The 27069-nt window shown below is 41.1% G+C and overlaps 1 protein-coding gene across 7 annotated transcripts in view; it reads left to right on the top strand.

The window, feature by feature from the left end:
• The first annotated feature begins 1584 nt into the window (after nt 1-1584).
• The window catches only part of PSEN2 (presenilin 2), a 33030-nt gene continuing 7545 nt past the window's right edge, over nt 1585-27069 (top strand). For 2 of the 7 annotated variants that reach the window (XM_070734312.1, XM_070734319.1), the window contains exons 1-8: nt 1721-1810; nt 12547-12730; nt 14741-14970; nt 16568-16709; nt 18707-18774; nt 23107-23327; nt 25861-25959; nt 26560-26637. In XM_070734312.1, the coding sequence (XP_070590413.1) occupies nt 12587-12730; nt 14741-14970; nt 16568-16709; nt 18707-18774; nt 23107-23327; nt 25861-25959; nt 26560-26637 (982 nt within the window). In that variant the 5' untranslated portion in view covers nt 1721-1810; nt 12547-12586. Of the gene's footprint in view, nt 1895-1946; nt 2021-12546; nt 12731-14740; nt 14971-16567; nt 16710-18706; nt 18775-23106; nt 23328-25860; nt 25960-26559; nt 26638-27069 lie in introns of those variants that run through there. The other 5 variants (XM_070734318.1, XM_070734317.1, XM_070734316.1 and 2 more) reach the window with 5 other exon arrangements.

Below are 27069 nucleotides of genomic sequence, written 5' to 3'. Positions count from 1 at the left end.
AATGAAAATGAAGGGAAACTATATAGATCTATTTCAAGCTATTTAGCTTTCATCAGCTCTCTCTGTATATATTCAATATACATGTACTGTAATATTCAAATCCCGTAACAGTATGGTTAGCTGATGAGAGTAAAATAGCTTGAAATAGTTCCATAATAGTCTCCCTTCCTTTTCATTATTAGCCAAAATATACTGTATTACACACACACACAATTTCTCTGCTTAGAGAAATTCCTATTTGTCACTAGGGTATCTGTAATATCTTCTCTTCTATACCTATATCTTTTTCTGCTATTCTCTCATAGTTATATTTTACTCCTTTATTTTCTCCTCTATTCCCCCTTTAATACATTCTACCTGATTATATCCTCCATAACCCTCATTGTGTATTATTGTATATTGGACAAAACAAAGAAACAAATAAATATTACTAATGCAAAATACAAAATACAAAAGATTTAAGTGCCAAAGATCATTGCAACAACATAGCCAAGAAGGCTTCAAGAGTTCTAAACCTAATCCTACGTAGCTTCTGCTCTGGCAATCTCTCACTACTTACCAGATCTTACAAAACTTTCGCCAGACCCATCCTCGAATACAGCTCATCTGTTTGGAACCCATATCGCATCTCAGACATTAACACCTTTGAAAATGTCCAAAGATACTTCACCAGAAGACCCTTCACTCCTCCACTTGAAACAGAATACCCTACGAGACTAGACTTTCAATCCTGGGCCTAGAAAGCTTAGAACTAAAATGCCTTAAACATGATCTAAGTATTGCCCACAAGATCATATGCTGCAACGTCCTGCCTGTCGGCGACTACTTCAGCTTCAACCACAACACAAGAGCACACAACAGATTTAAACTTAATATTAACCGCTCCAAACTTGGCTGTAAAAAATATGACTTCAGTAAAGAGTTGTCGAAGCATGGAACTCATTACTGGACTTCATAGTGTCATCCCCAAACCCCCAACACTTTACCATTAGATTATCCATGGTTGACCTATCCAGATTCCTAAGAGGTCAGTAAGGGGAGAGTACAAGTGCACTAGAGTGCCTTCCATCCCCTGTCCTATTGCTCTCCTATATCTTTCTTTTATTCCTATATCTCTTCTATTCTTTCATTGATATGTTCTATTACTATATGTTCTATTCTATTCTTTTTTAGATATATTATACTATGAGTATCTCCTCTATAACCTTCATTATGTATTTTACTATGTGTATACCCACTAAAACCCTCATTGTGTATTGGACAAAATCAATCAATATATAAAATAAGTGTACAAATATCTAAAGTGTATACACAAACACACAAAATAATAAGCTACTGATTAAGAAGAGCAAGGATAACATCACAATTATTTCAGTTAAGTACTACAGCAAAAAAGTAAAAATAAAAAGGTGGGGTTCTTCTCCACCGCAGCTCCTTAGAGCAAAGCCCTCCAGCCACTAATCCTCCCGGCTCGACTTAACCCCGGTCTTCTTCCCTTTTGCTTGCGCTTGACAGCGAGCGCTCATTCCCCATTGGCTAATAGCTCCGCCGGCCGTATTCCTCCATTGGATGAGGAATCGCTTCGAAGGAGGCATTTCGTGAGTGACAGCCGGCTGGAACAATAATGCGCGGTGCTCATCAAAACTCACCCTTCCGAAATAGGTCGTCGCTGCAAAACTAATGAAGGGCGTCAAGTTGTCGCGGCTTCCGTAGGGGGGTAGAGTTGGTAAGCCACGAGCCCCGATCACCAGGGGCTTTTGCATTGCCAGGGAATCGGCCCTGCGCAGCGGACGCCGTTGGAAGCACGCAGGTGAGAGAGAGAGAGAGAGAGAGATCCTTAAGGATCGGCTGTCGTCGGGCGCTCCGTTAAAAAAAAAGCAGCCCGGCCTCTTTGGTAGGTATCTACTTCCTGGGCCGGCTTCTGGGAGACCTTGGCTTGTTGGAGATGCTTTGCATATGGGCATCTTGGCTTGAATCGGTGCAAAGTTGCCGCCTCTCGGGCGCCCGCGGTACAATCTCGGTAAGGGAAGGATCTTCGTTCGGCAAGATGGAAGGGCGGGGCGGGGGGAGAGCTTTCGGTGTGACAATGGCTCTTCCCGCGAGCATCCTTAATGGGGGCGGGGGGGGAAGTAGAGGAGATTAAGGCTTGCAAGCCCCCGGAAAGGGACAGGAGTTTGAAGACTGGGATTGGAAGCAATGCTCCACCCGTTATGAAGGAGAAAGTTCCTAACAGTACAGTTAACCGGCTTGCCTTTCAGAAGTTGTGGGTGCGTCATCATGGATATTTTTTTGGGAGGAGGAAGGACTAGACAGTCACTTGTCTGTAATGGTATAGGACAGGGGTCCCCAAACTTGGCAACTTTAAGACTTGTGGACTTCAACTCTCAGAAATACCGATATGAAAAATCTGCATAATATGTGGAATTATATAATAATAATAATATTAATAATAATAATTATTATTATTATTATTACTGCAATGCTCTCTACATGGGGCTTCCTTTGAAAAGTGGTCACAAGAGCCATCGTGGGGCTTCCAAGATCTGCCCACGTTTCACCAACACTGGCTGCCGATCAGTTTCCGGTCACAATTCAAAGTGTTGATTATGACCTATAAAACCCTACATGGCATAGGACCAGAATATCTCCGAGACCGCCTTCTGCCGCACGAATCCCAGCGACCCACATTAGGTCCCACAGAGTTGGCCTTCTACGGGTCCCATTGACCAAACAATGTCGGCTGGCGGGACCCAGGGGAAGAGCCTTCTCTGTGGCAGCCCCGGTCCTCTGGAATCAGCTCCCTCCAGAGATTCGAACAGCTCCCACCCTCCTCGCCTTCCGTAAAATGCTAAAGACCCACCTTTGTTGCCAAGCGTGGGGATAATTACCACCTTCTCCCCCTTTTTATTATGTTTTTGGCCTTAATGTATGATGGATTAGGTTGAATGCGTATGATTGTATAGTTAGGGATTTTACTATGTATTGTTTTTAAATTGATTTAACTTCTACTATTAGATTTGTAATGTATTGTATCACTATTATGTTGTGAGCCGCCCTGAGGAGAGGGGCAGCATACAAATCTAATAAACTATAACTATAAACTATTAGATTTGTATGCCGTCCCTCTCCAAAAACTCGGGACGGTTCACAACAATAATAAACAATGTACAAAGTCAATATTTAAAAACACAATTTAAAAAAATCCTTAAAATAAAATAATCACACAACCCAATCAAACCATACATAAACCAAAATAGTTAGGGGAGGTGTCAATTTCCCCATGCCTAGCGGCAAAGGTGCGTTTTCAACAATTTACGAAAGGCGAGGAGGGTGGGGGCAGTTCTGATCTCCAGGGAGAGTTGGTTCCAGAGGGCCGGGGCCGCCACAGAGAAGGTTCTTCCCTGGGCCCCGCCTGACGACATTGCTTAGTCGACGGGACCCAGAGAAGGTCCACTCTGTGGGACCTAATCGGCTGCTGGGATTCATGCAGAAGAAGACAGTCCCGGAGGTATTCTGGTCCGATGCCATGTAGGCCTTCGGACCAGAATACCTCAGGGACCGTCTAAGAGATAATATGTAAGAGAAAGAGAGAACTAGGTATCTCTCTAGTTTTTAAAGGTTTGTGTGTATTTGTGTTTGTCTTTTTATAATGTGTACGAATTTACCCTTCCTAATAATTTTTTTTTTTAAAAGAACAATTAATTGGCTTGCCTTTCATAAGTTGCCAGTGTGTCATCACTGGAGGGTTTTTTTTTAAAAGAAGAGACTGGACAACCACTTGTTTGCAATGGTATAGGGAAAGGGTCACCAAACCTGGCAACTTTAACACTTGTGGACTTCAACTCCCAGAATTGTCCGGTCAGCTATAGCTGGCTGGAGAATTCTGGGTGTTGAAGTCCACAAGTCTTAAAGTTGCCAAGTTTGAAGACCTCTGGTATAGGGTCTCCTGCTTGAGCAAGGGGTTGGACTGGAAGACCTCTCAAACTCCCTTCTAGCTTCTATATTGAATTGAATTGAATGGACTGCTTTCAAAGTAAATACATGGGGAATATGTACTGTAGTTTGATTCTCTATTTTGCTCAAAGTGATACCCACAGCCGCTCTGCTGCCTTAAAACTTCTTTCTCTTTCTCCTTCAGTGAATAACTTCCCAATTAGCAGTTTTAATGTTAAAAAGTCATTTAGAACTTCTTCAATTTGTTTCCATTGTCATGTGGCTGAAGAAGCAGAAAGTGGACAGGGAAAATGTGTCTAGATGTGGTTTGGGGGGTGGGGTGGAATGGTGTCTTCTCATTCTGAGAAATGTGAAAAACAAATCAAAACACCAACTTAATTGCTGCTGTCCTGTAATTTCCCTGCAGAATTTTCAGCAATGTTTCCTATACTGTACATGCTTTCCTAGGATAGATTGTAGAACATTCTGTTACACATACAATATATGTTCACATATTGTTTACTATGAACCCCCCCTCAGTGTTAGGAGAAGGGCGGCATAGAAATGAAATGAATGGATTCCTTCCTTCCTTCCTTCCTTCCTTCCTTCCTTCCTTCCTTCCTTCCTTCCTTCCTTCCTTCCTTCCTTCCTTCCTTCCTTCCTTCCCAGAGGTGCCTTCCATGTAAAGAGTTTGTTTTATGTGAAACAATTATCAAAATGCAATTCGTTTTGAAAATAGTTTGCTTAGAGAATAAAGGTCGAGACATATCATTTGGTGTTCCTTATAATTGTGTGATTGGTGACAGAAATTCTGGCCACCAAAGTTCATAAATCTTAAAATTGCCAAGTTTGAAAAAAACATTGCTATTGCTGGTGTAGGCCGATCTCCTTTCTTCCAGGACCATTCTGATTTGGATAGTAGTACCAGTGTCTGGGTCCATCAAACCTCTACCCCTTGACCCAGTAGATCTGTGAGCTGATCCCAAACTTATAGAACTGGCATTAATAAATGATAAGCCCTGGAAATCAGGAAGATCATGACTCTATCTATCTATCTATCTATCTATCTATCTATCTATCTATCTATCTATCTATCTATCATCTATCTATCATCTATCTATCTGTTTGTCTATCTATCTATCTATCTATCTATCTATAATCTATCTATCATCTATCTATCTATCTATCTATCTATCTATCTATCTATCTATCTATCTATCTATCTATCTATCTATCGGATTTATATGCCGCCCCTCTCCAAGGACTCGGGGTGGTTACAACATATAAAAGGCAATAAAAACTTCATAAATCCAATTAAATTAAAAAACTAATTGATCTAAAACCCAAGTACATTTTAAAAATCAGTCACTCCCGTTTATACAACAAGCATCCCTTTCATTCATCGACCAGCAGCCAAGCAGTTAATAGCCCCAAGCCTGATGCCACAAATGAGTCTTCAAACTCTTGCGGAAGGCAAGGAGGGTGGGGGAATGGTTCCCATGTGGTTGGTCAGCTGAGTTATTGTAAAACATAGGTGCAGTGTTCTTTCAGAAGAGTACTAAACCTATATTTTAAAAGGCCTGATGATAGATCCAAGGGTGTGCACACCATGCAGATTTCACCCCCTGCTCTGCCCAGTCAAACATAACAGCTTATAGCAGTGTTTCCCAACCTTGGCAACTTGAAGATATTTGGACTTCAACTCCCAGAATTCCCAGAATGCTGGCTGGGGAATTCTGGGAGTTGAAGTCCAGATATCTTCAAATTGCCAAGGTTGGGAAACACTGGCTTATAGGACCAAAAGAGGAAGCCGTGGCAGAGAAGAATACATCTCTGTACTCACCACATAAACAATAAAGATTGAAGTCACCCATCTGCTTTTGTATTTTGCCTACTCTTCCAGCCTGGGAATCAATTATCTGGACCTTCTCGAAACTTTAAGAAAGTTTTGAAGATGCCTAAACAGGTCCATTCATGATTACACAAAATGAATGACAGATATGATCCTGCTGCAGGTTGACATTTACTGAGGAGGAGAGGGAAGCAAAATCAGGGGATCCACCATTTCCTTAATATGCCCTGCACACAATATATAAGGGCGTCACCTTTAGGTGGGACACTTCCTTTAGCAGGATACATATTGACAGTGAAAACAGCAGGCTTTATGCTGGTATGGTTTTCTAATGGCAGAAGGGTTTGGTGATAGATCTTTCACCAGAATCAGGGGAAGGCGCCTTTTCAGGCTACAGGCCAGTGTAATAGTGGCCTGTTCCTCAACCTTTGGTGATTAGTGGCAATATTTGGAATTTTGACACCTGTTTTGGACATAATAAAAGACTACTGGAATGAGCCTCACAACATGGCTAACATGTTTAATAAGCTAACAAATTTATATATTTATTTATTTATTCAATTTTTTATCCCGCCCTTCTCCTTAGACTCAGGGCAGCTTATAACATGTTAGCAATAGCATTTTTTAACAAAGCCAGCATATTGCCCCCACAATCCGGGTCTTCATTTTATCCACCTCCAAAGGATGGAAGGCTGAGTCAACCTTGAGCCAGTGATGAGATTTGAGCCACTGACCTGCAGATCTAGCAGTCAGCTTCAGTGGCTGGCTAAACATCAACTAGAATGTTATCTGCTACTTTCTCTACCTACTTTTCTGAAGGATGTTTCTTACAGTTATGCTATTTCTGGATTGGTGGGTAAATTTTCAGAACAGCATTGGGAAACAACATTTCTGTAATCTTAAAGAAAGTGTGAGGTCATATTTGTGACTCAAGAGAAGGATTTAGGGGTAGTGATTTCTGACAGTCTCAAAATGGGTGAACAGTGCAGTCAGGCGGTAGGGAAAGCAAGTAGGATGCTTGGCTGCATAGCTAGAGGTATAACAAGCAGGAAGAAGGAGATTATGATCCCGCTATATAGAGCGCTGGTGAGACCACATTTGGAATACTGTGTTCAGTTCTGGAGACCTCACCTACAAAAAGATATTTGCAAAATTGAATGGGTCCAAAGACGGGCTACAAGAATGGTGGAAGGTCTTAAGCATAAAACGTATCAGGAAAGACTTAATGAACTCAATCTGTATAGTCTGGAGGACATGATAGAAACATTTAAATATGTTAAAGGGTTAAATAAGGTCCAGGAGGGAAGTGTTTTTAATAGGAAAGTGAACACAAGAACAAGGGGACACAATCTGAAGTTAGTTGGGGGAAAGATCAAAAGCAACATGAGAAAATATTATTTTACTGAAAGAGTAAAACTTCCAGCAGACGTGGTTGATAAATCCACAGTAACTGAATTTAAACATGCCTGGGATAAACATATATCCATCCTAAGATAAAATACAGAAAATAGTATAAGGGCAGACTAGGTGGATCATGAGGTCTTTTTCTGCCGTCAGTCTTCATGTTTCTAAGCCATTTTGGATAATAATACTGAAATTTGCTACAGATTAGTTCCCCATTTTAACCAGATTCATTTTTATATAGAATAGAATAGAATTCTTTATTGGCCAAGTGTGATTGGACACACAAGGAATTTGTCTTTGGTGCATACGCTCTCAGTGTACATAAAAGAAAAGATACATTTGTCAAGAATCACGAGGTACAACGCTTCATGATTGTCATAGGGGTCAAATAAGCAATGAAGAAACAATCAATATTAATAAAAATCCTAAGGATATAAGCAACAAGTTACAGTCATAAGTGGGAGGAAAAATTAAGTGGGACCAGGAATCTGGCAGGCACATTGATTGCAAGCCACACAGATACTTTAATTGTATGCACTAAATGTGGCGTAAGCTTTGTTGAAAGTAATAATATTTACTTTCAAATACTCATCTTTGCGTATTGATATTAGGCTTTATCTTTCCACTTAAAATAAACATGAATTAAATATAAGATTTGCAGTCTTAACATTTATTAGTTTTGCTTTTTTTTAAAAAAAAAAGTTTTCTTTCAAGCTTGACATTGTTCTTGGCTCAAAAAAAGGCCCCCGGTATATTGGAATTTAAAGCCAATGGAAAATACCTCTACAGAGAAAGGATGTGGTTTATCTTTGCAAGCAGAGAAGTTCTATTGTGTTTTTAAATAGATACACTAGATCTGCTCAGGTCTGTTTACTCTAAATGCTTTTTTTAAAAACTACATGTAATATTTTATTCTTATCAAACCAGTACATTTTCAGTAGTAATTTGGTTTCCGGCAACATGCATTAATACTTTTTCTTCTAACTGATTTAAACTCAGCCTTTACTGTTTTATTATAATTTCAAGGGTTGCTAAGCAGGGCCAGGTGAAAACGCAAGAATGTTGGTGAAACTAGGTATCTGCTGTATCTTATGAACAATTCTTCAATTCAAACCTGGAGCTAGGCTATATTTTCTTTTTTGCCCAATAAAAAAAAGTATTGTTTTCTATTTTTATTCTTTTTAAAAACGTACATCGTCCAGAGTTTCTTGGAATCAGGCAATATTTAAGTAAAATAACAATTGCTGGTTGCATATTCAGCCAGACTGAATTTTGCATTTTTATCCACCTATTGAATTCTTCCTGAAGACCTGGGATAAACAGATATTGTTTATCCCAGATGGTAGTCGAATCATAGAATCATAAGGCTAGATGGTAGTCGAATCATAGAATCATAAGGCTAGAAGGGAGATCTAGTCCAGTTTCTTGCTCAAGCCAGGAGTCCTCATACCAGTTTGGATAAATGATTGTACAAACATTTCTTGAAACCCCCAGCAATGGAACACTGACAACTCTGGGAAGCAAGTTGTTCCACTGCGTAATAGTTCTTGCTGTCAGGAAATTCCTCTGTGTTTCCAGATTGGATCTCCAACTGACAAGCTTCCACCCATTGTTTCTTGTCCCTCCTTCAAATACTATAGACAATAAGTCAATGCTTTCTTCCCTGTGGTAGCCTTTCAAGTATTAGAAGTGCTGTCATGTCTCATCTAAGTCTTCCCTTTAGGAAGCTAAACATATCTAACTTGGGTGTCCTCCTCGATCCACAGCTCACATTAGAGAAACATCTTTCAGCGGTGGCGAGGGGGGCGTTTGCCCAGGCTCGCCTGGTGCACCAGTTGCGGCCCTATTTGGACCGGGAGTTACTGCTCACAGTCACTCATGCCCTCATCACCTCGAGGCTCGACTACTGTAATGCTCTCTACACGGGGCTACCTTTGAAAAGTGTTCGGAAACTCCAGATCGTGCAGAATGCAGCTGCGAGAGCTATCATGGGCTTTCCCAAATATGCCCATGTTACTCCAACACTCCGCAGTCTGCATTGGTTGCCGATTGGTTTCCGGTCACAATTCAAAATGTTGGTTATGACCTATAAAGCCCTTCATGGCATCGGACCAGAATATCTCCGGGACCGCCTTCTGCCGCACGAATCCCAGCGACCAGTTAGGTCCCACAAAGTTGGCCTTCTCCGGGTCCCGTCGACTAAACAATGTCGTTTGGCGGGACCCAGGGGAAGAGCCTTCTCTGTGGCGGCCCCGACCCTATGGAACCAACTCCCCCCAGATATCAGAGTTGCCCCCACCCTCCTTGCCTTTCGTAAGCTCTTAAAAACCTACCTCTGTCGCCAGACATGAGGGAATTGAAATATTCCCTTCCCCTAGGCTTATAAAATTTATGTATGGTATGACTGATCTCTTAAATTGGGGTTTTTAGATTTTTTTTAATATTAGATTTGTTTACGTTGTCTTTTTACAGTTGTTAGCCGCCCCGAGTCTGAGGAGAGGGGTGGCATACAAATCTAATAAATAAATAAATAATTCCTTCAGGTGTTCTTCATGGGTTTTAGTTTCCAGACATCATCTTTGTTGCTCTTCTCTGTAATCATTGTAGGACATCACCATCTTGTTTTTATATTGTAGTGACCAGAACTGGACACAGTATTCCAAATATGGCCTCACCACTTCGGTATAGAGTGGTACTATACTTCTCTTGATCATGATATTAACGTTCTTTGATGCAGCCCAGGATTGAGTTGATTGTTGATTCATCCTTAAGCAGTGGTCCACCAGGACACCTTGAATGCTCTCATAGGCACTACTGTTGAGCCTATCTTGTACCTGTCTACCTGACTTTTTCTATCTAAGCGCAGGACGTTTCATTTTTTATCACTGGATTGTATCTAGCTGGATAGGGCCCCGTGCTTAAGTCTGTCAAGATCTTTCTGACTGTTGAGTCTATCTTCTGAAGTGTTAGCAATTTCATCTGACTTTGTGTCATCCCTTTTATCTAACTTGTTTATGAAGATGTGATAGTGTCATAGAATGTAAGCTACTCCAAGTGAAAGTTTCTTTTTGCAATTAACTGATATTTATCCAATGCCAGTATTCATGTAGTGATAGTGGTATTTCTTGCAGATATTCCAATGCACCATTATTGCTACTTTATCATCCTGTTACTTGTAGGTAGTCTGTGGATGGAATCTTCTTGCAACAGTTAACAAAGTGCTCCACTGTTTCTTCACCTTCTTTTCAGGGTTGGCATTTGCTGTCTCCTTTTTTCCCCAATTCTGTCTATGCAGTGTTCCCTCGATTTTTGCGGGTTCGAACTTCGCGAATAGCCTATACCACGGTTTTTCAAAAAATATTAATAAAAAAATACTTTGCGTTTTTTTTCTATACCACGGTTTTTCCCGCCCGATGAAGTCATACATCATCACCAAACTAATAATTTTGGCAAACAAATAACAAAAAAAATTATTATTGTTAATAAATAATTATGTTTATAAATATCAGGATCACTAAGTGTTTTATTCAATGGTGAGTACCAGTAATAATGGTGAGTAAATGGTTGTTAAGGGAATGGGAAATGGTAATTTAGGGGTTTAAAGTCTTAAGGGAAGGCTTGTGATACTGTTCGTAGCCAAAAATGGTGTATTTACTTCCGCATCTCTACTTCGCGGAAATTAGACTTTCGCGGGTGGTCTCGGAACGCATCCCCTCCGAAAATTGAGGGAACACTGTATATGCATTTGTTTTTAACGTTGGTCTTATAGAATTAGCCGTCTGTCTCTTTAATTTTCTTTTGCTCTTAGTCTTTTTGTTATTTGCTTTGCCTGCTATTTTTTTTTCTGTACTGGGCATGTAATACTTTGCTTGCCATGTCTCTTTCCTAGTCTTCATTTGGCCTTTCTTGTAGGTCAGTTTGGTCTCTTTCCACTATCTTTCATATATTTTTCCAATGCCCTTCTCGCCCCCCAACTGTCTTTGTACTTACAACTTTCCATGTCCAGCTATTTTCCTTGACAAGTACAGTCTGACAACATTGCTGCGAAGATGGAGGGCATGATTCATTATCATTGTTTTCCTGATCTTCCTATGCAGAGCTTTTAGGTCTGCTTGAATCCAGGCCAATGGTGTATGTCCAATGACTGGATTAGCCAAGTATTAATTGCCTTGGAGGTATTTCCTCCACTGAGTTGGACTTTTAAGATCTTGTACACTCTCATGATGCATTCACTTCTAACCTTCTTCCTGACTTATATCTGCTTGATGTTGTCAGCCTGAAGGATGTCCAGGTATTTATAATGATAATCTTTATCCAGACTCTTGCTGTTATTTCCATAGGGCATTTTGATCCCTTCAGTATTTACTATTTTCCTCTTATGTGAGGATGGTACATTTGTCCTGTTCAAACTCCATTGCACTATGTTTGCAATACTTATCGACAGTGTAGAGCAGCAAAAACAAATTTTCCCAGTAGTTTTGCATGGCTGCATACATGCTAATTTTTTTCCTGCTTTGGTCTTCACATTTGAGGGTTTTTTTCCCCAACTTGATGCTCTTCAAATTTAGCGGCAATTAAATAAGTGGCTGGGATAATCCAAAATGTAACCTAAGTCAGCTATAAGGTATTGGTTTTGAGAGGCCTAGAAAAACAGTACTGTATTAGCATTTTAAAAATTAAGTTCCAATACATTTTTTTAAAAAAATCACATGCCGTACCATAAAAAAATCAATTTTAAATAAACATAGAAACATAGAAGACTGACGGCAGAAAAAGACCTCATGGTCCATCCAGTCTGCCCTTATACTATTTCCTGTATTTTATCTTACAATGGATATATGTTTATCCCAGGCATGTTTAAATTCAGTTACTGTGGATTTACCAACCACGTCTGCTGGAAGTTTGTTCCAAGGATCTACTACTCTTTCAGTGAAATAATATTTTCTCATGTTGCTTTTGATCTTTCCCCCAACTAACTTCAGATTGTGTCCCCTTGTTCTTGTGTTCACTTTCCTATTAAAAACACTTCCCTCCTGGACCTTATTTAACCCTTTAACATATTTAAATGTTTCTATCATGTCCTCCAGACTATACAGATTGAGTTCATTAAGTCTTTCCTGATACGTTTTATGCTTAAGACCTTCCACCATTCTTGTAGCCCGTCTTTGGACCCGTTCAATTTTGTCAATATATTTGTCAATAAAGGTGAAATATTTTTAATAGTTCTGAAATACTGGTTATTTCAGGGGGGGGGGAATCAGTTTTGGAAGCTACCTTTTTAAAGGCTCTTTAATTCTTTGTAATTATTCTGGGCAATTGGTTTTGTTCTTACTCTTCTACACTTCTTATTTCTGCAGCTTCGGGAGTGTGATTAAGAGTCTCCATGAAGAAGGAAGCATGATCGCCTTCATGAACAATTCTGACAGCGAAGAGGAACCTTGCAATGAAAGGACATCATTGATGTCAGCTGAAAGCCCCCTTCTGCCTTCATATCACGATGGAGCACAAGCATCTGAAGCTGCAGAAACGCTTTCCCACAGGGTAGGAGTCTTTGGAAAAGAATATGCAGCTTTGCTTAGAGTTGGCAGGGATTATAGAAGTCATTTAGTCACTTTAAGGCTACATCAGGGGTGAAATGCTACCGGTTCGGCATACCAGTAGCAGCAGCCGCTAATGCTTGGGGGAACTGATAGTGGTGGCTGCGCGAAGCTCCGCCCACCCGCCTGGATGTCGCAATTTTCTTTTAAAAAATCCTCTGGGTATGCATATGATGGTGGCGCACATAAAGCATGTGGGCAAGGTGAATGCATGCAAAACACAAAGCATGCACAGGCAAAATGCATGTACGCAAAGAGCGCATTTCCAAAACAGTTGGAAAGGGAAGTAGATTTCATTGCTGGACTAGACTCTCTCCAAAAGTTGTTGCTCAGTAATCTTTAGCATGGAAAGAGTAAAATCACATACCATATGAAATATTAATATTAATTTTATGTAATGAATGAACATTAGTTTAATTGCAATTAAATGAAACCGGGTTTTGTCTGAGCCCTGAAAAAAGTCCCTAATGTATGTCACTTCCTGCGCAATGCAGTGCTTATTAGCAACGTCCTTGACTGATGGCTATTCAACCTCTTCTTAAATAGGTCAAGCAAAAGGAAAAAGGAAAAACACTATATCCCAAGGCAGTTCTAATGCTGAACCGTTCTGTCAGGAAATGCCTAAATTTAGATAGAATCACATTTGTCTTCCATGCGCTAATAGAAAACAAATCTGCTCCTTTGTCTTGAGTAGCATGTTATAGTATATAACGGGTGAAATTCACTTATCTTGCCTACCGTTCTGCAAAAGTGTTCACGCCGCATACATGTACTCATGCCCTCATCACCTCGAGGCTCAACTACTGTAAAGCTCTCTACATGGGGCTACCTTTGAAAAGTGTTCGGAAACTTCAGATTGTGCGGAATGCAGCTGCGAGAGCAATCATGGGCTTTTCCAAATATGCCCATGTCACACCAACACTCCACAGTCTGCATTGGTTGCCGATTGGTTTCCGGTCACAATTCAAAGTGTTAGTTATGACCTATAAAGCCCTTCATGGCATCGGACCAGAATATCTCCGGGACCGCCTTCTGCCGCACAAATCCCAGTGACCAGTTAGGTCCCACAGAGTTGGCCTTCTCCGGGTCCCGTCGACTAAACAATGTCGTTTGGCGGGACCCAGGAGAAGAGCCTTCTCTGTGGCGGCCCCGACTCTCTGGAACCAGCTCCCCCAGGAGATTAGAATTGCCCCCACCCTCCTCGCCTTTCGTAAGCTCCTTAAAACCCTCCTCTGCCGTGAGGCATGGGGGAACTGAGATATTATTTCCCCCTAGGCCTTTACAATTTATGCATGGTATGTTTGTTTGTATGTTTGGTTTTACAAATAAGGGTTTTTTAACTGTTTTAGTATTGGATTTACATGCTGTTTTGTTCTACTGTTGTTAGCCGCCCCGAGTCTACGGAGAGGGGCGGCATACAAATCCAATTAATAATAATAATAATAATAATAATAATAATAATAATAATAATAATAATAATAATAATAATTGTTTTTACAATTCATGAGGACGTTGGCAAGTTTTAGCAGTCAGTAAGGACAACCATGTAATTGTGAGGATCCAATCCAGTCTGCGGAGAGGGGCGGCATACAAATCTAAATAAACATAAACATAATAAACATATATTTTCAGAATTTGATCATGGGGGATAAAGGATGGGGAAAGAAGGTCGTATTGAGCTGGATTATTTTGTGCATCCTTCTGTCACATTATGTCACCTGAGGCATTATGGTTGCTGGCCATGTTCCCTACCTCTGAAAACAGCAACTGCCTGAATAATATTTTTTTTTATTCCTCAGTTTCCTACAATATTTTTGTCTTCTCGATTTCTAGATATCTAAAACGACCCTTTTGGCAAGAGGTTTTGAAGACATTAAACACTCCAGAAAGAACTCCGTAGGGAAAGTGGATCTGCACCATGGTTGCTAACTCTTCCTGTTCATTGTTATTGCAGAATAGACATACCGGCAGCACTGGCAGCTCTTATAAAGCAGAAGGGCCGGGGCCTGATCCAGAAAGAGCAGCAAAAGGACACATTGTGCTGGATAATGAGGAAGAAGAGTTGACCTTAAAATATGGAGCAAAGCATGTGATCATGCTGTTTGTGCCTGTAACACTGTGCATGGTTGTAGTTGTTGCAACCATTAAGTCAGTCCGTTTCTACACGGAGAAGAATGGGCAACTGTAAGTGATTCCTCACAGACTCTAAAACAATGACTGTGTTGTCCCCAATGTGCTTTTTCAAGAGACAACTGGACTTCCTTTGTTTTTCTTTGAAGACGTTTCGCTTCTCCATCTCCCGGGCAACAGAAGCTTCTTGGATGAGAAGTGAAACGTCTTCAAAGAAAAACAAAGAAAATCCAGTTGCATCTTGAAAAAGCACTTTGGAAACAACTTGGGTGACCTGGATGACTGAGAATCTCCATAGACAATGAATGCATTATTTACATTAAGATTATTTTCTATTTAGTTTCTTCCAGGGATGTTTGGATTGCAAACTCCCTTAATTCCTAAGCGGAAATAGTACATTTGTGGTAAAGCACGGAGAGAGACATCCAAGAGTCAAGCTTCAAAAGGCTTTTAATTGTTTTTAAATGTATGCTGTGTTGTTGTAAGTCGCATGAAATTACATGTATAAATTAAATGTATATATAGAAATTAAGTCTATCTATCTTTCTATCTATCTATCTATCTATCTATCTATCTATGTATGTATATATATATATATATATGTCACATGTTTTTTGCTGAATTTGAAATTAAGGGAGACTAGGATAGATCTATTTCGGCCTTATTTTGACCTCATCAGCTAGCCATACCCTCACTGGGACTTGAAACTGCAACCTTTTCCTTGTAAGGCAGAGAATTAACCTTTAGGCTACAGTATCCAATCCCTTCAGCTCTGCACCAAATATATATATCTGGTGGATCTGATATATATATATGTCACATGTTTTTTTGCTGAATTTGAAAATTAAGGGAGACTAGGATAGATCTATTTCGGCCTTATTTTGGCCTCATCAGCTAGCCATACCCACTGGGACTTGAACCTGCAACCTTTGCCTTGTAAGGCAGAGAATTATCCTCTAGGCTACAGTATCCAATCCTTTCAGCTCTGCACCAGGGAAGGGTTACATAAATGTTTGTTTGTATATATATACCTGTACATATACTGCTCAAACAAATAAAGGGAACCCTCAAAGAACACATCCTAGATCTGAATGAATGAAATATTCTCATTGAATACTTTGTTCTGTACAAAGTTGAATGTGCCCAACAGCATGTGAAATGGATTGTCAATCAGTGTTGCTTTCTAAGTGGACATTTTGATTTCACAGAAGTTTGATTTACTTGGAGTTATATTGTGCTGTTTAAATGTTCCCTTTATTTTTTTGAACAGTGTATATATACACAAACACCACTGGATTTCATAAGTTGACAATCCCTGTACTTCAATTATATTTCCACAATCTGCGCATAACAAGTTGCTCAATTTTTTACAACCTGGAATCATTCAGATGTTTTGGTGTTCAAATCCATTTGGCCATCCTGGATAAGAAATGAATGAGTGGAAATCCAGCATACCTTGATTGGGGGGATGGTGGTACTATACCTAAAGATAAATTCAAAAGCTACCTTGGCTGTTTTATAAATGTCTTGTTTCTATTGCCTCTGTGTTTGAGCTAAAGATTGACATTTTGTAATGCATACATTTTTTAGGGATTGGGTTTTGTCTTGGTAGTGAGTTTCTTCTATTAAGATATTTTGCCTTTTTTTTCAGGATTTATACTCCCTTCAGTGAAGATACCCCCTACGTGGGCCAGCGTCTCCTGAGCTCTGTGTTGAATACCATCATCATGATCAGTGTTATTCTAGTGATGACCATCTTTTTGGTTTTGCTGTACAAATATCGTTGCTATAAGGCAAGGCTTGGAATATGTTAGTCAAGGGCCTCAAATTATAAAAGCCCTTTAATTAATTTTGTCAGGTACTTCGATTCCATGGCAATCAGCATTCTTTAGGCATGATCTTCAGTGATTCTTATGGTATACATTTGCAGCCTCATTTTAGGCAATTCATCTTCATTTTTGCATGGATTGGAAACATTTAGAAGTGTTATCGTCACACCTTTAAAAAAAACATCCTGCAGAAAAGTAATATTTTAAAGAAATTTGCAGGATTTAGAAGAACCTCAGTGTTATTTTTCAATCTTTTAAATTTTTCAAATTATTGGTAAAGAAGTAAGATCTTTCTATAGCAGTGGTTCTCAACCTTTCTAATGCCATGACCCCTTAATACAGTTACTCATGTTGTGGTGACCCTCATCCATGAGTCTAGCGCCAATTCTCCCAACAGAACTTTAACCTGATTAGCAGGAAAGTCAGAGGGACACTCCCACTGTAAACGCCTGATTGGTCGGATTGTAAAAATATGTTCCAAGGCGCCAGAATAGAAGCTTTAGTTCCTAACACCATGCTCTTAGGCAACCCCTAAGGTTGAGAACCACTGTTCTATAGGATTATCTTGACACATTAAACTTTGTAAGGGGTTCCCTTTCTTTATATGTTCTATATCAGGGGTGTCCAACTGGATTTCTTTAAGGGCCGTTGAGTTCCAGCCTTTTGAATCAACTCCCGCCAGGGATTCGTACCACCACCACCCTCTTGGCCTTCCGCAAGGCTTTAAAAACTCACCTTTGCCAGCAGGCTTGGGGCCGTTGAGTGTTACACCTAGATTTGGTCGACAATCAGAATATATATGGGATGAATGTGGATGACTGTTTTTAAATTAACTGGGATTTTAGATCATATTTTTAGTTTGTATTTCTTATATACAGTGGTACCTCAGTTTTCGAATGCCTTGGTTATCGTATATTTCGGATACCGAACAAAATTTTTGGCAAAAATTCGGATACCGAACAACCACGGAAAATTTTGTTTATTATCCAAAATGCTACCGCCACTGTCTATGCCTCCTTGCATGCTACACCCACTCTAAGCAACGGAGGGGGGGGGGGCTGAGTCCACTGAGTCCCAGGGCGACTTGGAAAAGCAGCTGTCACAAGATCTGAGGGGACGGGGTGAGACGGAATGGGAGTCGGAATCCGACACGCCCATCCTGGCTGCCCACTTAACAGCCTCCCAGTCTCTAGTCTAAGCGCTCCAAGCTGCAGGAAGGGTGGGGGCGGCTGCAATACCGGCCGCTTCGGGGGGCTCCTTTCCTCAGTGGTTCGTCTTGTTAGCTGCACTAACTTTCTCCTTCCCGGTGGCGGGGGCGGCTTTCCTGCGAGCAGCAGCAGCAGCGCCGGGAATGTCACATGATGAAGGGAAGCTGCTGGAGCGGCGGCAACTGCTGAGATGGTTCCGGTGGCTTCCCTTCATCATGTGACGTTCCCGGCGATGCTGCTGCTCGAAGGAAAGCCGCCGCTGCCGCCGGGAAGGAGAAAATTGGTGCAGCTGCCTACAGGTAACAAGACGAACCACTGAGGAAAGGAGCCCCCCGAAGCTGCCGGTATTGCAGCCACCCCCACCCTTCCTGCAGCTTGGAGTGCTTAGACTATAGAGCTCCTCAGATCTTTATCCCATAGGAAATAAAGGAAATAGATTTAATTGGTTCCCAGTGAGCCAACAGGGGCTGAAAACCAATTAAATCCATTTCCATTATTTCCTATGGGATAAATTAATTCGGTACTCGACCAAATCGGTTCTCGACCATATTGCTGGAACAAATTGTGGTCGAGAACCGAGGTACCACTGTATTCTATTTCTTGTATTTATCTCTGTTGTGAGCTGCCCTAAGTCTGTGGAGAAGGGTGGCATAGAAATCTAATAAATAAATAAATAAATAAAACCAGGTCAATGTAGTTATCTTTAGAATGTGCAAGAAAGACACCTAAATGGCATGTTGTCATCTTTTGCAGTTTATTCACGGGTGGCTGATCCTCTCATCACTGATGCTTTTGTTTCTCTTCACTTACATCTACCTTGGGTAAGTGAGAACTCTGAATCCTAAATGACTTAGTATTCGTTTCAACAAGGATAGACGCAGGTTCGTGTATGTTCTGTCGGGCTCTCTGGTAGAATCCTCCCAAAAATTCACAGGTACAAATTTCAGACACACACACGTTTGAAAATTCAAAACAATGTTCTTTATAATGAAAATTCACTTAAACCAAGCCCTCTTTTGGTATAACAAAGAGCACTCGTCTCCAAACAAACTGGTAATTTGTACAAGTCCCTTATCAGTCCTGTGATACTTAGCTTGCAGCTGTGAGGTAATTCACAGTCCTTCTTCTTTCACAAAGTGAAACACACTTTGCTCTGGTTTAGTTTCAAAGCAGGGAAAAATCAGCACACAAAAATCAGTCAGTAAAGTAGTCATGAAACACAACGATCAGATAATCCTCCACAATGGCCAAACCCCCAGGCTGCTATTTATAGCAGCCTCACTCATTACCACAGCCCCACCCAACCACAGGTGGCCTCATTTTCTTTGATAATAATCTCTCAGTTGTTGTTGCCTATGCATCACTCTCCGCATGCGTAGCTGTATCATTAACTCTTGTTCTGAATCCAAGGAGGAGCTAGATAATTGATCTCCTTCTGAGCTGTCTGCCACTCTCCTCCTCCCTGTCACTCATGTCTTCTTGGTCAGAGGAGCCTTCATCTTCAGATTCCACCGGGGGCAAACCAGGCCTGCAGCATGTGGATGTCTCCCCCACATCCACAGTCCTTGGGGCAGGAGCTGGGCCAGAGCTAACCACAACAGTGTAGATCCTAATGAGGGGTTGCTAAATGATTTGCAAGGGTTTCTCCTTCAGATTTTTGAGAAATATATAGGAAAACATATATGATCAGCAAAAAAAAAAGATGAAATAACATGACAAACCCCCCCCCCCCCAAAAAAAAGGAATAGCATGAACAGGGAAGAGGAAAAAGCAAGTTCCTTAAAGATGAATGTTCTATTGTTGTTTGTAACATAAAATTTGAAAATAAATAAAAAGAATTTTTTTTTAAAAAAATGAATGTTCATTCTTAAATAATGAGTACCTTTATATGGTTAAAGAAGCGGAATAGTCTGTTGCAACTTTGCTCTCATTCTCATATTTCTTACAGATAGCATTTGAAATATATTTATGATGGAGAAAACTAGATGACTCTAGCTTCTATTTTTTAGCTTTTAAAATTAGGTTGAATTAGTTATTGGGAAATGTGTCATATCCCCTTCCAAATCTAGTTGGTCCATATGTATTTTGTATTCTGAATTAAAATATCAACTTTCCCATCCAATTCCAGGGAACCTGTAGTGGGAATAATGGTTAAGTAACTGTAGAAGATCTCTAATGTTGTTGTCTTCTCTTTGACATCACATAGTAATGTGGGGGGGAAATGCTGATGCCAAAGAGCTGTGATTAGTTTAATAACTGCTTGGCTAGATAGAACAGAACAGAATAGAATTCTTTATTGGTGTGTGATTGGACACACAAGGAATTTGTCTTTGGTTCGTATGCTCTCAGTGTACATAAAAGAAAATATACATTTGTCAAGAATCATGAGATACAACACTTTATGATTGTCATAGGGGTCAAATAAGCAATCAGGAACCAATCAATATTAATAAAAATCTTAAGGATACAAGCAACAAGTTACAATTATAGTCATAAGTGGGAGGAGATGGGTGATAGGAATGATGAGGAAAAATTAGTAGTAATAATAGTGCAGATTTAGTAAATAGTCTGACAGTGTTGAGGGAATTATTTGTTTAGCAGAGTGATGGCATGTGGGGAAAAACTGTTCTTGTGTCTACAGTGATCCCCCGCTCGTTGCGAGGGTTCCGTTCCAGGACCCCCCGCAACGAGCGGGTTTTCGCGAAGTAGCGCTGCGGAAGTAAAAACACCATCTGCGCATGTGCAGATGGTGTTTTAAACTTCCGCAGCGCTAGCGAGGAGCCGAAGATTGGGGGGCGGCGCGGCTCTTTTAAAACATCGCCGCCGACATTGGGGGCTCGCTAGCACCCCCCCGAACCCCCAACCCGGGTTTGGGGGGGTGCTAGCAAGCCCCCCATGTCAGCGGCGATGTTTTAAAAGAGCCGCGCCGCCCCCAATCTTCGGCTCCTCAGCGGCGAGCGAGCGAGCGAAGCCAAGCCGGCAGCAATGTCGCCGCCGCTGCAGCCAACGCGCGCTACGATCTTCCGGGCCAGCCAGGCTCAGCGGATCAAGCCCGGCTCCTCTCGGCCCAGCATCCCGGGCCAAGCGGCTGCCTTCCGTGACTGAGCCTGGCTGGCCCGGAAGATCGTAGCGCGCGTTGGCTGCAGCGGCGGCGACATTGCTGCCGGCTTGGCTTCGCTCGCCGCTGCAGCCAACGCGCGCTACGATCTTCCGGGCCAGCCAGGCTCAGTCACGGAAGGCAGCTGCTTGGCCCGGGATGCTGGGCCGAAAGGAGCCGGGCTTGAAGATCGCAGCGCGCGTTGGCTGCGGTGGCGAGGGCTTGCGATGGAGGGTGGAGGAAGCGGCCATGGGAGGGCGAGCTGCCTCAGGGAGGAGGATCGGGCGGGACCAGGTGGGGGCTGGAATTTCTCCGCCAGGGCGAAGGGCGGGCGAGCGGGTGCTGGGGAGGGCTTCTCGCCCTCCCGCCAGCAAGAGGGGGAGCGAACGGCGTGGGCAGGCGAAGGGCGGGCGAGCGGCAGCGAGGAGTTTGCGTGGGCGGTGGGGAAACTCCTCGCTGATGCCAGCAAGAGGGGGAAGACCCAGGGAAGCCGCCCAGCAGCTGATCTCCCGGTTGCCATCTACGCATGCGTGCCCATAGAAAAAAAGGGCACGCATGCGTAGATGGTATTTTGACTTCCGGGTTGAAAAATCGCGAATTACCCTGTTTGCAATGGTCGGGGACGCAATAACCGGGGGATCACTGTAGTTGTCTTGATGTGCGGTGCTCTATAGAGATGTTATGAGGGTAGGAGTTGAAACAGTTATGTCCAGGATGCGAGGGGTCAGTAAATATTTTCACAGCCTTCTTTTTGACTCGTGCAGTGTACAGGTCCTCAATGGAAGGCAGGTTGGCAGCAACTGTTTTTTCTGCAGTTCTAGGATGGACACATTGTTGTTGTTGTTGTTGTTATTATTATTATTATTTATTAGATTTGTATGCCGCCCCTCTCCGAAGATTCGGGGCGGCTCACAACAGTAATAAAAACAGTATAATAATGAAACAAATCTAATAATAAAATTACATAAAAAAACCCCAACAATTAAAAACCATACAACACAAACATACCAAACATAAAATATAAGAAAGCCTTGGGGAGATGTCTTAGTTCCCCCATGCCTGGCGATATAGGTGGGTCTTGAGTAACTTGCGAAAGACAAGGAGGGTGGGGGCCGTTCTAATCTCCGGGGGGAGTTGATTCCAGAGGGCCGGGGCCACCACAGAGAAGGCTCTTCCCCTGGGGCCCGCCAAACGACATTGTTTGGTCGACGGGACCCGGAGAAGGCCAACTCTGTGGGACCTTATCGGCCGCTGGGATTCGTGTGGTAGAAGGCGGTTCCATACTGTAAAGTGACACAGGATCAGGTATTTTGATTCTCTTTTGATCCCATGAGCCTTGGAAACTGGAGTTATACAGCATATGATTTTGGTCATAAGTCTGCAATTTCCCTATTCTTCCTGTCCATTATATCAGTGTTTTTCAACCAGTGTGCCGCGAGACATGGTCAGGTGTGCCGCAAAGAAGGAAGCTCAGGTTCCAGTCTCGCAACTTTTTGCTGAGAGAGAGAGAGAGAAACAGAGAAAGAAAGAGAGAGAGAAAGAGAAGAGAGAAAGAGAGAAAGAAAGAGTGAGAGAGAAAGAGAAAAGGAGAGGGAGAGAGAGAGAGAAATGAGCAAAAAGGGGAGGAAAAAAGAGAAGTGAGAAAATGATTGAGACAGAGAATGAAAGGAAAGAGAGAGAAACAAAAGAGAGAGAGAAGTGACTCTTGATTTAAAGCATATGATAAAAAGCAGCCAAAGAATAAGAGAAAAAACCCAGCCCTCACTTGTTTTTGGAATTGGTTCAAGAGTGTGTATACACACACACACACACACACACACACAAGGGTGGGGAGGAGACAGGGATGGAAAAAGAGAGGAGAGTGTCTTAGGGTGTCATTTTGTGTCATTTTGGTTGGTGGTGTGCCCCAGCATTTTGTAAATGTAAAAAATGTGCCGTGGCTCAAAAAAGGTTGAAAATCACTGCACTATATAATACAGGGTCACCTTGTGCTGTTTGTTAGTTCACAGTTACTACATCATGGCAGTGAACTTTTTCTTTTTTTTTTGTCTGACAGTGAAGTACTCAAGACCTACAACGTGGCTATGGATTACCCTACTCTGTTCTTTGTCATCTGGAATTTTGGAGCAGTTGGGATGATTTGCATCCATTGGAAGGGGCCTTTGAAACTTCAGCAAGCCTATCTCATTATGATCAGTGCCTTGATGGCTTTAGTTTTCATCAAGTACTTGCCAGAGTGGTCAGCTTGGGTCATCCTAGGAGGCATCTCTGTTTATGGTATGTCTACAACAGAAGGATTAGTAAGGTGTTCATCCCCTGCAAACTGAGCGTGCCTTTTGCGAGGAGACTAAACCAACTTAATGCCGTGTCCTACAAATCATAAATAATGATGAAATATTAAATCTTTGCATTACACTTCGAAGAGATTGTTTCAGCTCTGAAACCTGTATTCTAGAAGGTTGTGTTCAAATATTGCAATAAACCTTAATTTATTATGCATGGTCTTCTCCAGGCTGGGTTTCCTTTTACTCTAATCTGATTGCAAGCTCCACTCTGATAATAGCTACTAATGCTTTCCAAACCTGACAAGCCATAATTTGTCATAAATGTGTAGTTCGGTACAGAGACAAGGAGAACAAACTCTGGTAACTGATTGTAATCATTATTCATTATGCCATTGGAATGTGGCTCAGAATCAGATGAATTGAAACAATCACAGCAAAGCTTTAAATGGATTTTTTTTTAAAAAAAAATCCAATACTTGTTCTAAAATACATGTTAAGAAACTGGCATTCGCTGGCTGGGGAATTCTGGGAGTTGAAGTCCAAATATCTTCAAGTTGCCAAGGTTGGGAAACACTGATCTAGATGGTCATAAATTTACAACAGTTAATTTAGTGACAGTTCAAAGTTACAACTGCACTGGGGAAAAAAGATACGGCAATTTTTCAGTTATAACCTTTGTAGCATCCCCATGATCATATCAAAATCCAGGAGCTTGTCTTCTGATTCACACTTATGACCATTGCTGGGTCCCAAGGTCATCTTATGCCTTTTTTGCAACTTTTTTGCAAGCAAAGTCAATGGGGAAGCCTGAACCCCTTAGCAACCAGATTAGCAACTGTGGCAAGAAAGGTTGTAAAATGGGGCAGAGCACACTTAACAAATGTCTCAGTAACAGAAATGTTGGATTCAATTGTGGTTTGTGAGTTGAGTACACAAAAATGCTTAGAAACATAGAAGTCTGACGGCACAAAAAGACCTCATGGTCCATCTAGTCTGCCCTTATACTATTTCCTGTATTTTATTTTAGGATGGATATATTTTTATCCCAGGCATGTTTAAATTCAGTTACTGTGGATTTATCTACCACGTCTGCTGGAAGTTTGTTCCAAGGATCTACTACTCTTTCAGTAAAATAATATTTTCTCATGTTCCTTTTGATCTTTCCCCCAACTAACTTCAGATTGTGTCCCCTTGTTCTTGTGTTCACTTTCCTATTAAAAACACTTCCCTCCTGGACCTTATTTAACCCTTTAACATATTTAAATGTTTCGATCATGTCCCCCCTTTTCCTTCTGTCCTCCAGACTATACAGATTGAGTTCATTAAGTCTTTCCTGAAACGTTTTATGCTTAAGACCTTCCACCATTCTTGTAGCCCGTCTTTGGACCCGTTCAATTTTATCAATATCTTTTTGTAGGTGTGGTCTCCAGAACTGAACACAGTATTCCAAATGTGGTCTCACCAGCACTCTATATAGCGGGATCATAATCTCCCTCTTCCTGCTTGTTATACCTCTAGCTATGCAGCCAAGCATCCTACTTGCTTTCCCTTCCGCCTGACTGCACTGTTCACCCATTTTGAGACTGTCAGAAATCACTACCCCTAAATCCTTCACTTCTGAAGTTTTTGCTAACACAGAACTGCCAATACAATACTCAGGTTGAGGATTCCTTTTCCCCAAGTGCATTATTTTACATTTGGAAACATTAAACTGCAGTTTCCATTGCTTCTCAAAACTCATCCTGTGTAGTCTTAAGAATGTGTTTCTACTTAAATATTTCTCCAATGTTTCGTTTCATTCAAATTCTCCCTTTTGCTCTTTATTGTATTGGCAACATTTCTTCACAATATTTTCATGGCAAAGGAGGGGTAACTAAAGAGAATGAGAAGAATTTGCAGCTGGATATAAATGCCATCTTTTTAGTGATATCAAAATTAATTCATAAGTCCGTTACCTTGCTTTGTCCATTGGTAAGGTTGGACTGCATTTGCCAAGAAGGATTAGTTAGATTCTGTGTGGCATATAAACATTGGTGGTTTTATTTCCTTGGAATTGCTTATACTAAATAATAATAATAATAATAATAATAATAATAATAATAATAATAATAATAATTTATTAGATTTGTATGCCGCACCTCTCCAGAGACTCGGGGCGGCTCACAACAATAATAATAACAATATGACAATGTAACAAATCTAATATTTGAAAAGAAAGCATCTAAAAACCCATCATTTAAAAACCATACAACACAAGCATACGGGTGTTTTATTCCCTGAATTCCTCTTTCCCTGGTTTGATGTTCTGAAATTGCATTTATCTCCTCTCTCATTTCAAAGAGGAAGCTCTCCAAGATTCAGAATGTTTTCTTTGTACATTGTACTCTATTTTACTGCTATTATTATGATTTAGTAATGCTATTTTTGAGAAAAATGTGAAAGGACTCCCTACCATGTATCAGCAGGGAAATTAGATGTTCCGAATGTTACTTGGGATTAAGTTGACTTTTTTTTTCTGTCCACAGACTTGGTAGCAGTTTTGTGTCCAAAGGGACCTCTCCGAATGTTGGTGGAAACAGCACAAGAGAGAAATGAGCCAATATTTCCTGCACTTATTTATTCCTGTGAGTAAAATATAGGCTTCTTTTGTGTGACTGACCTTACCTCTGTTGTAGCAACTAGTGGTGCCTTGTTAATTAAAAATATTATCTCAGAATGAAAGTGAAGGGAAATTGAAATTCTCTCTTGATTTTCCCCTGTTCAGAGATATTGTTGGATATTCCGAGATCGTGGAAATAGATGTAAAATTAAACTTCCTGATTATTTCAGAATTTTTTAAAGAGGAAAGTTTACGGCCTTGCAAAGTTTGGTGTTTGCAAGTATGAGCCCAGTGCCCAAAATAACAAAATCAGTAGCGTACAAAGAAAATTATTGTTAAACAACGGGAAATGATCTGTAAATATACTGTATGTTTTTTCTTTATGTAATAAATACAATAAATAAAACATTTTAAAAAACCAAAGACTTTTTCATGGTCATGTAGGCAGCATGGCTATGATGCTGCGGTACATGGAAGGCAAATGTGTACTGATAGGCAAGTGCAAGTATCTGTAGCATTGACACATTTTCTTAATATAAGACAATTGATTGTACTGTACTTTGCAACTTTGAACAATCCATCAGTCTCATTTCGTAAGTTGTATATTGTTTGCTCTTTCTTTCAGCTGCAATGATGTGGACAATAGGAATGGCAAAGCCAGACAATGCACAAAGGAGGTCTTCTCAGGAGATACGGGATCCAGGTGTTTTTTTGGAGTATAAGATGCACTGGAGTATAAGATATGCCTTAATTTTGAGGGAGGAAAATAGGGGGGAAAAATATCCCGGTCAGGTATTCATCTGGCTAGCGTCCTTAGCCTGGTCAGCTTCAGCACATTATTTTATCCCCTGGTTAGAGCTGGGGGGGGTGGAACTTTAGAGGGAGCAGCAATGAAAACAAGCCTGCAAAGACTTAGGGCTCAAAAAAACCTTCTTCGGAATAGCAGTGAAAAAATCCTGCAAGCTGGGAAGATGGTTAGCACCTTGCTAAGGCTAGAGAAAAAAGCTTCAAAAAAGCTACATTTGGGCTATAAGACGCACCCAAATTTTCAGCCTCTTTTGGGGGCGAAAGGCGAGTTTTATACTCCAAAAATACGGTGATATAGTGATTGATACACTTGATACATTATATTCAC

Source organism: Erythrolamprus reginae, chromosome 1, assembly GCF_031021105.1.
Source record: "Erythrolamprus reginae isolate rEryReg1 chromosome 1, rEryReg1.hap1, whole genome shotgun sequence".
In the NCBI taxonomy this organism is placed as follows: domain Eukaryota; kingdom Metazoa; phylum Chordata; class Lepidosauria; order Squamata; family Dipsadidae; genus Erythrolamprus; species Erythrolamprus reginae.
Note: the sequence above shows the minus strand (reverse complement) of the source record. Positions and strands in the feature narration are given on the sequence as shown.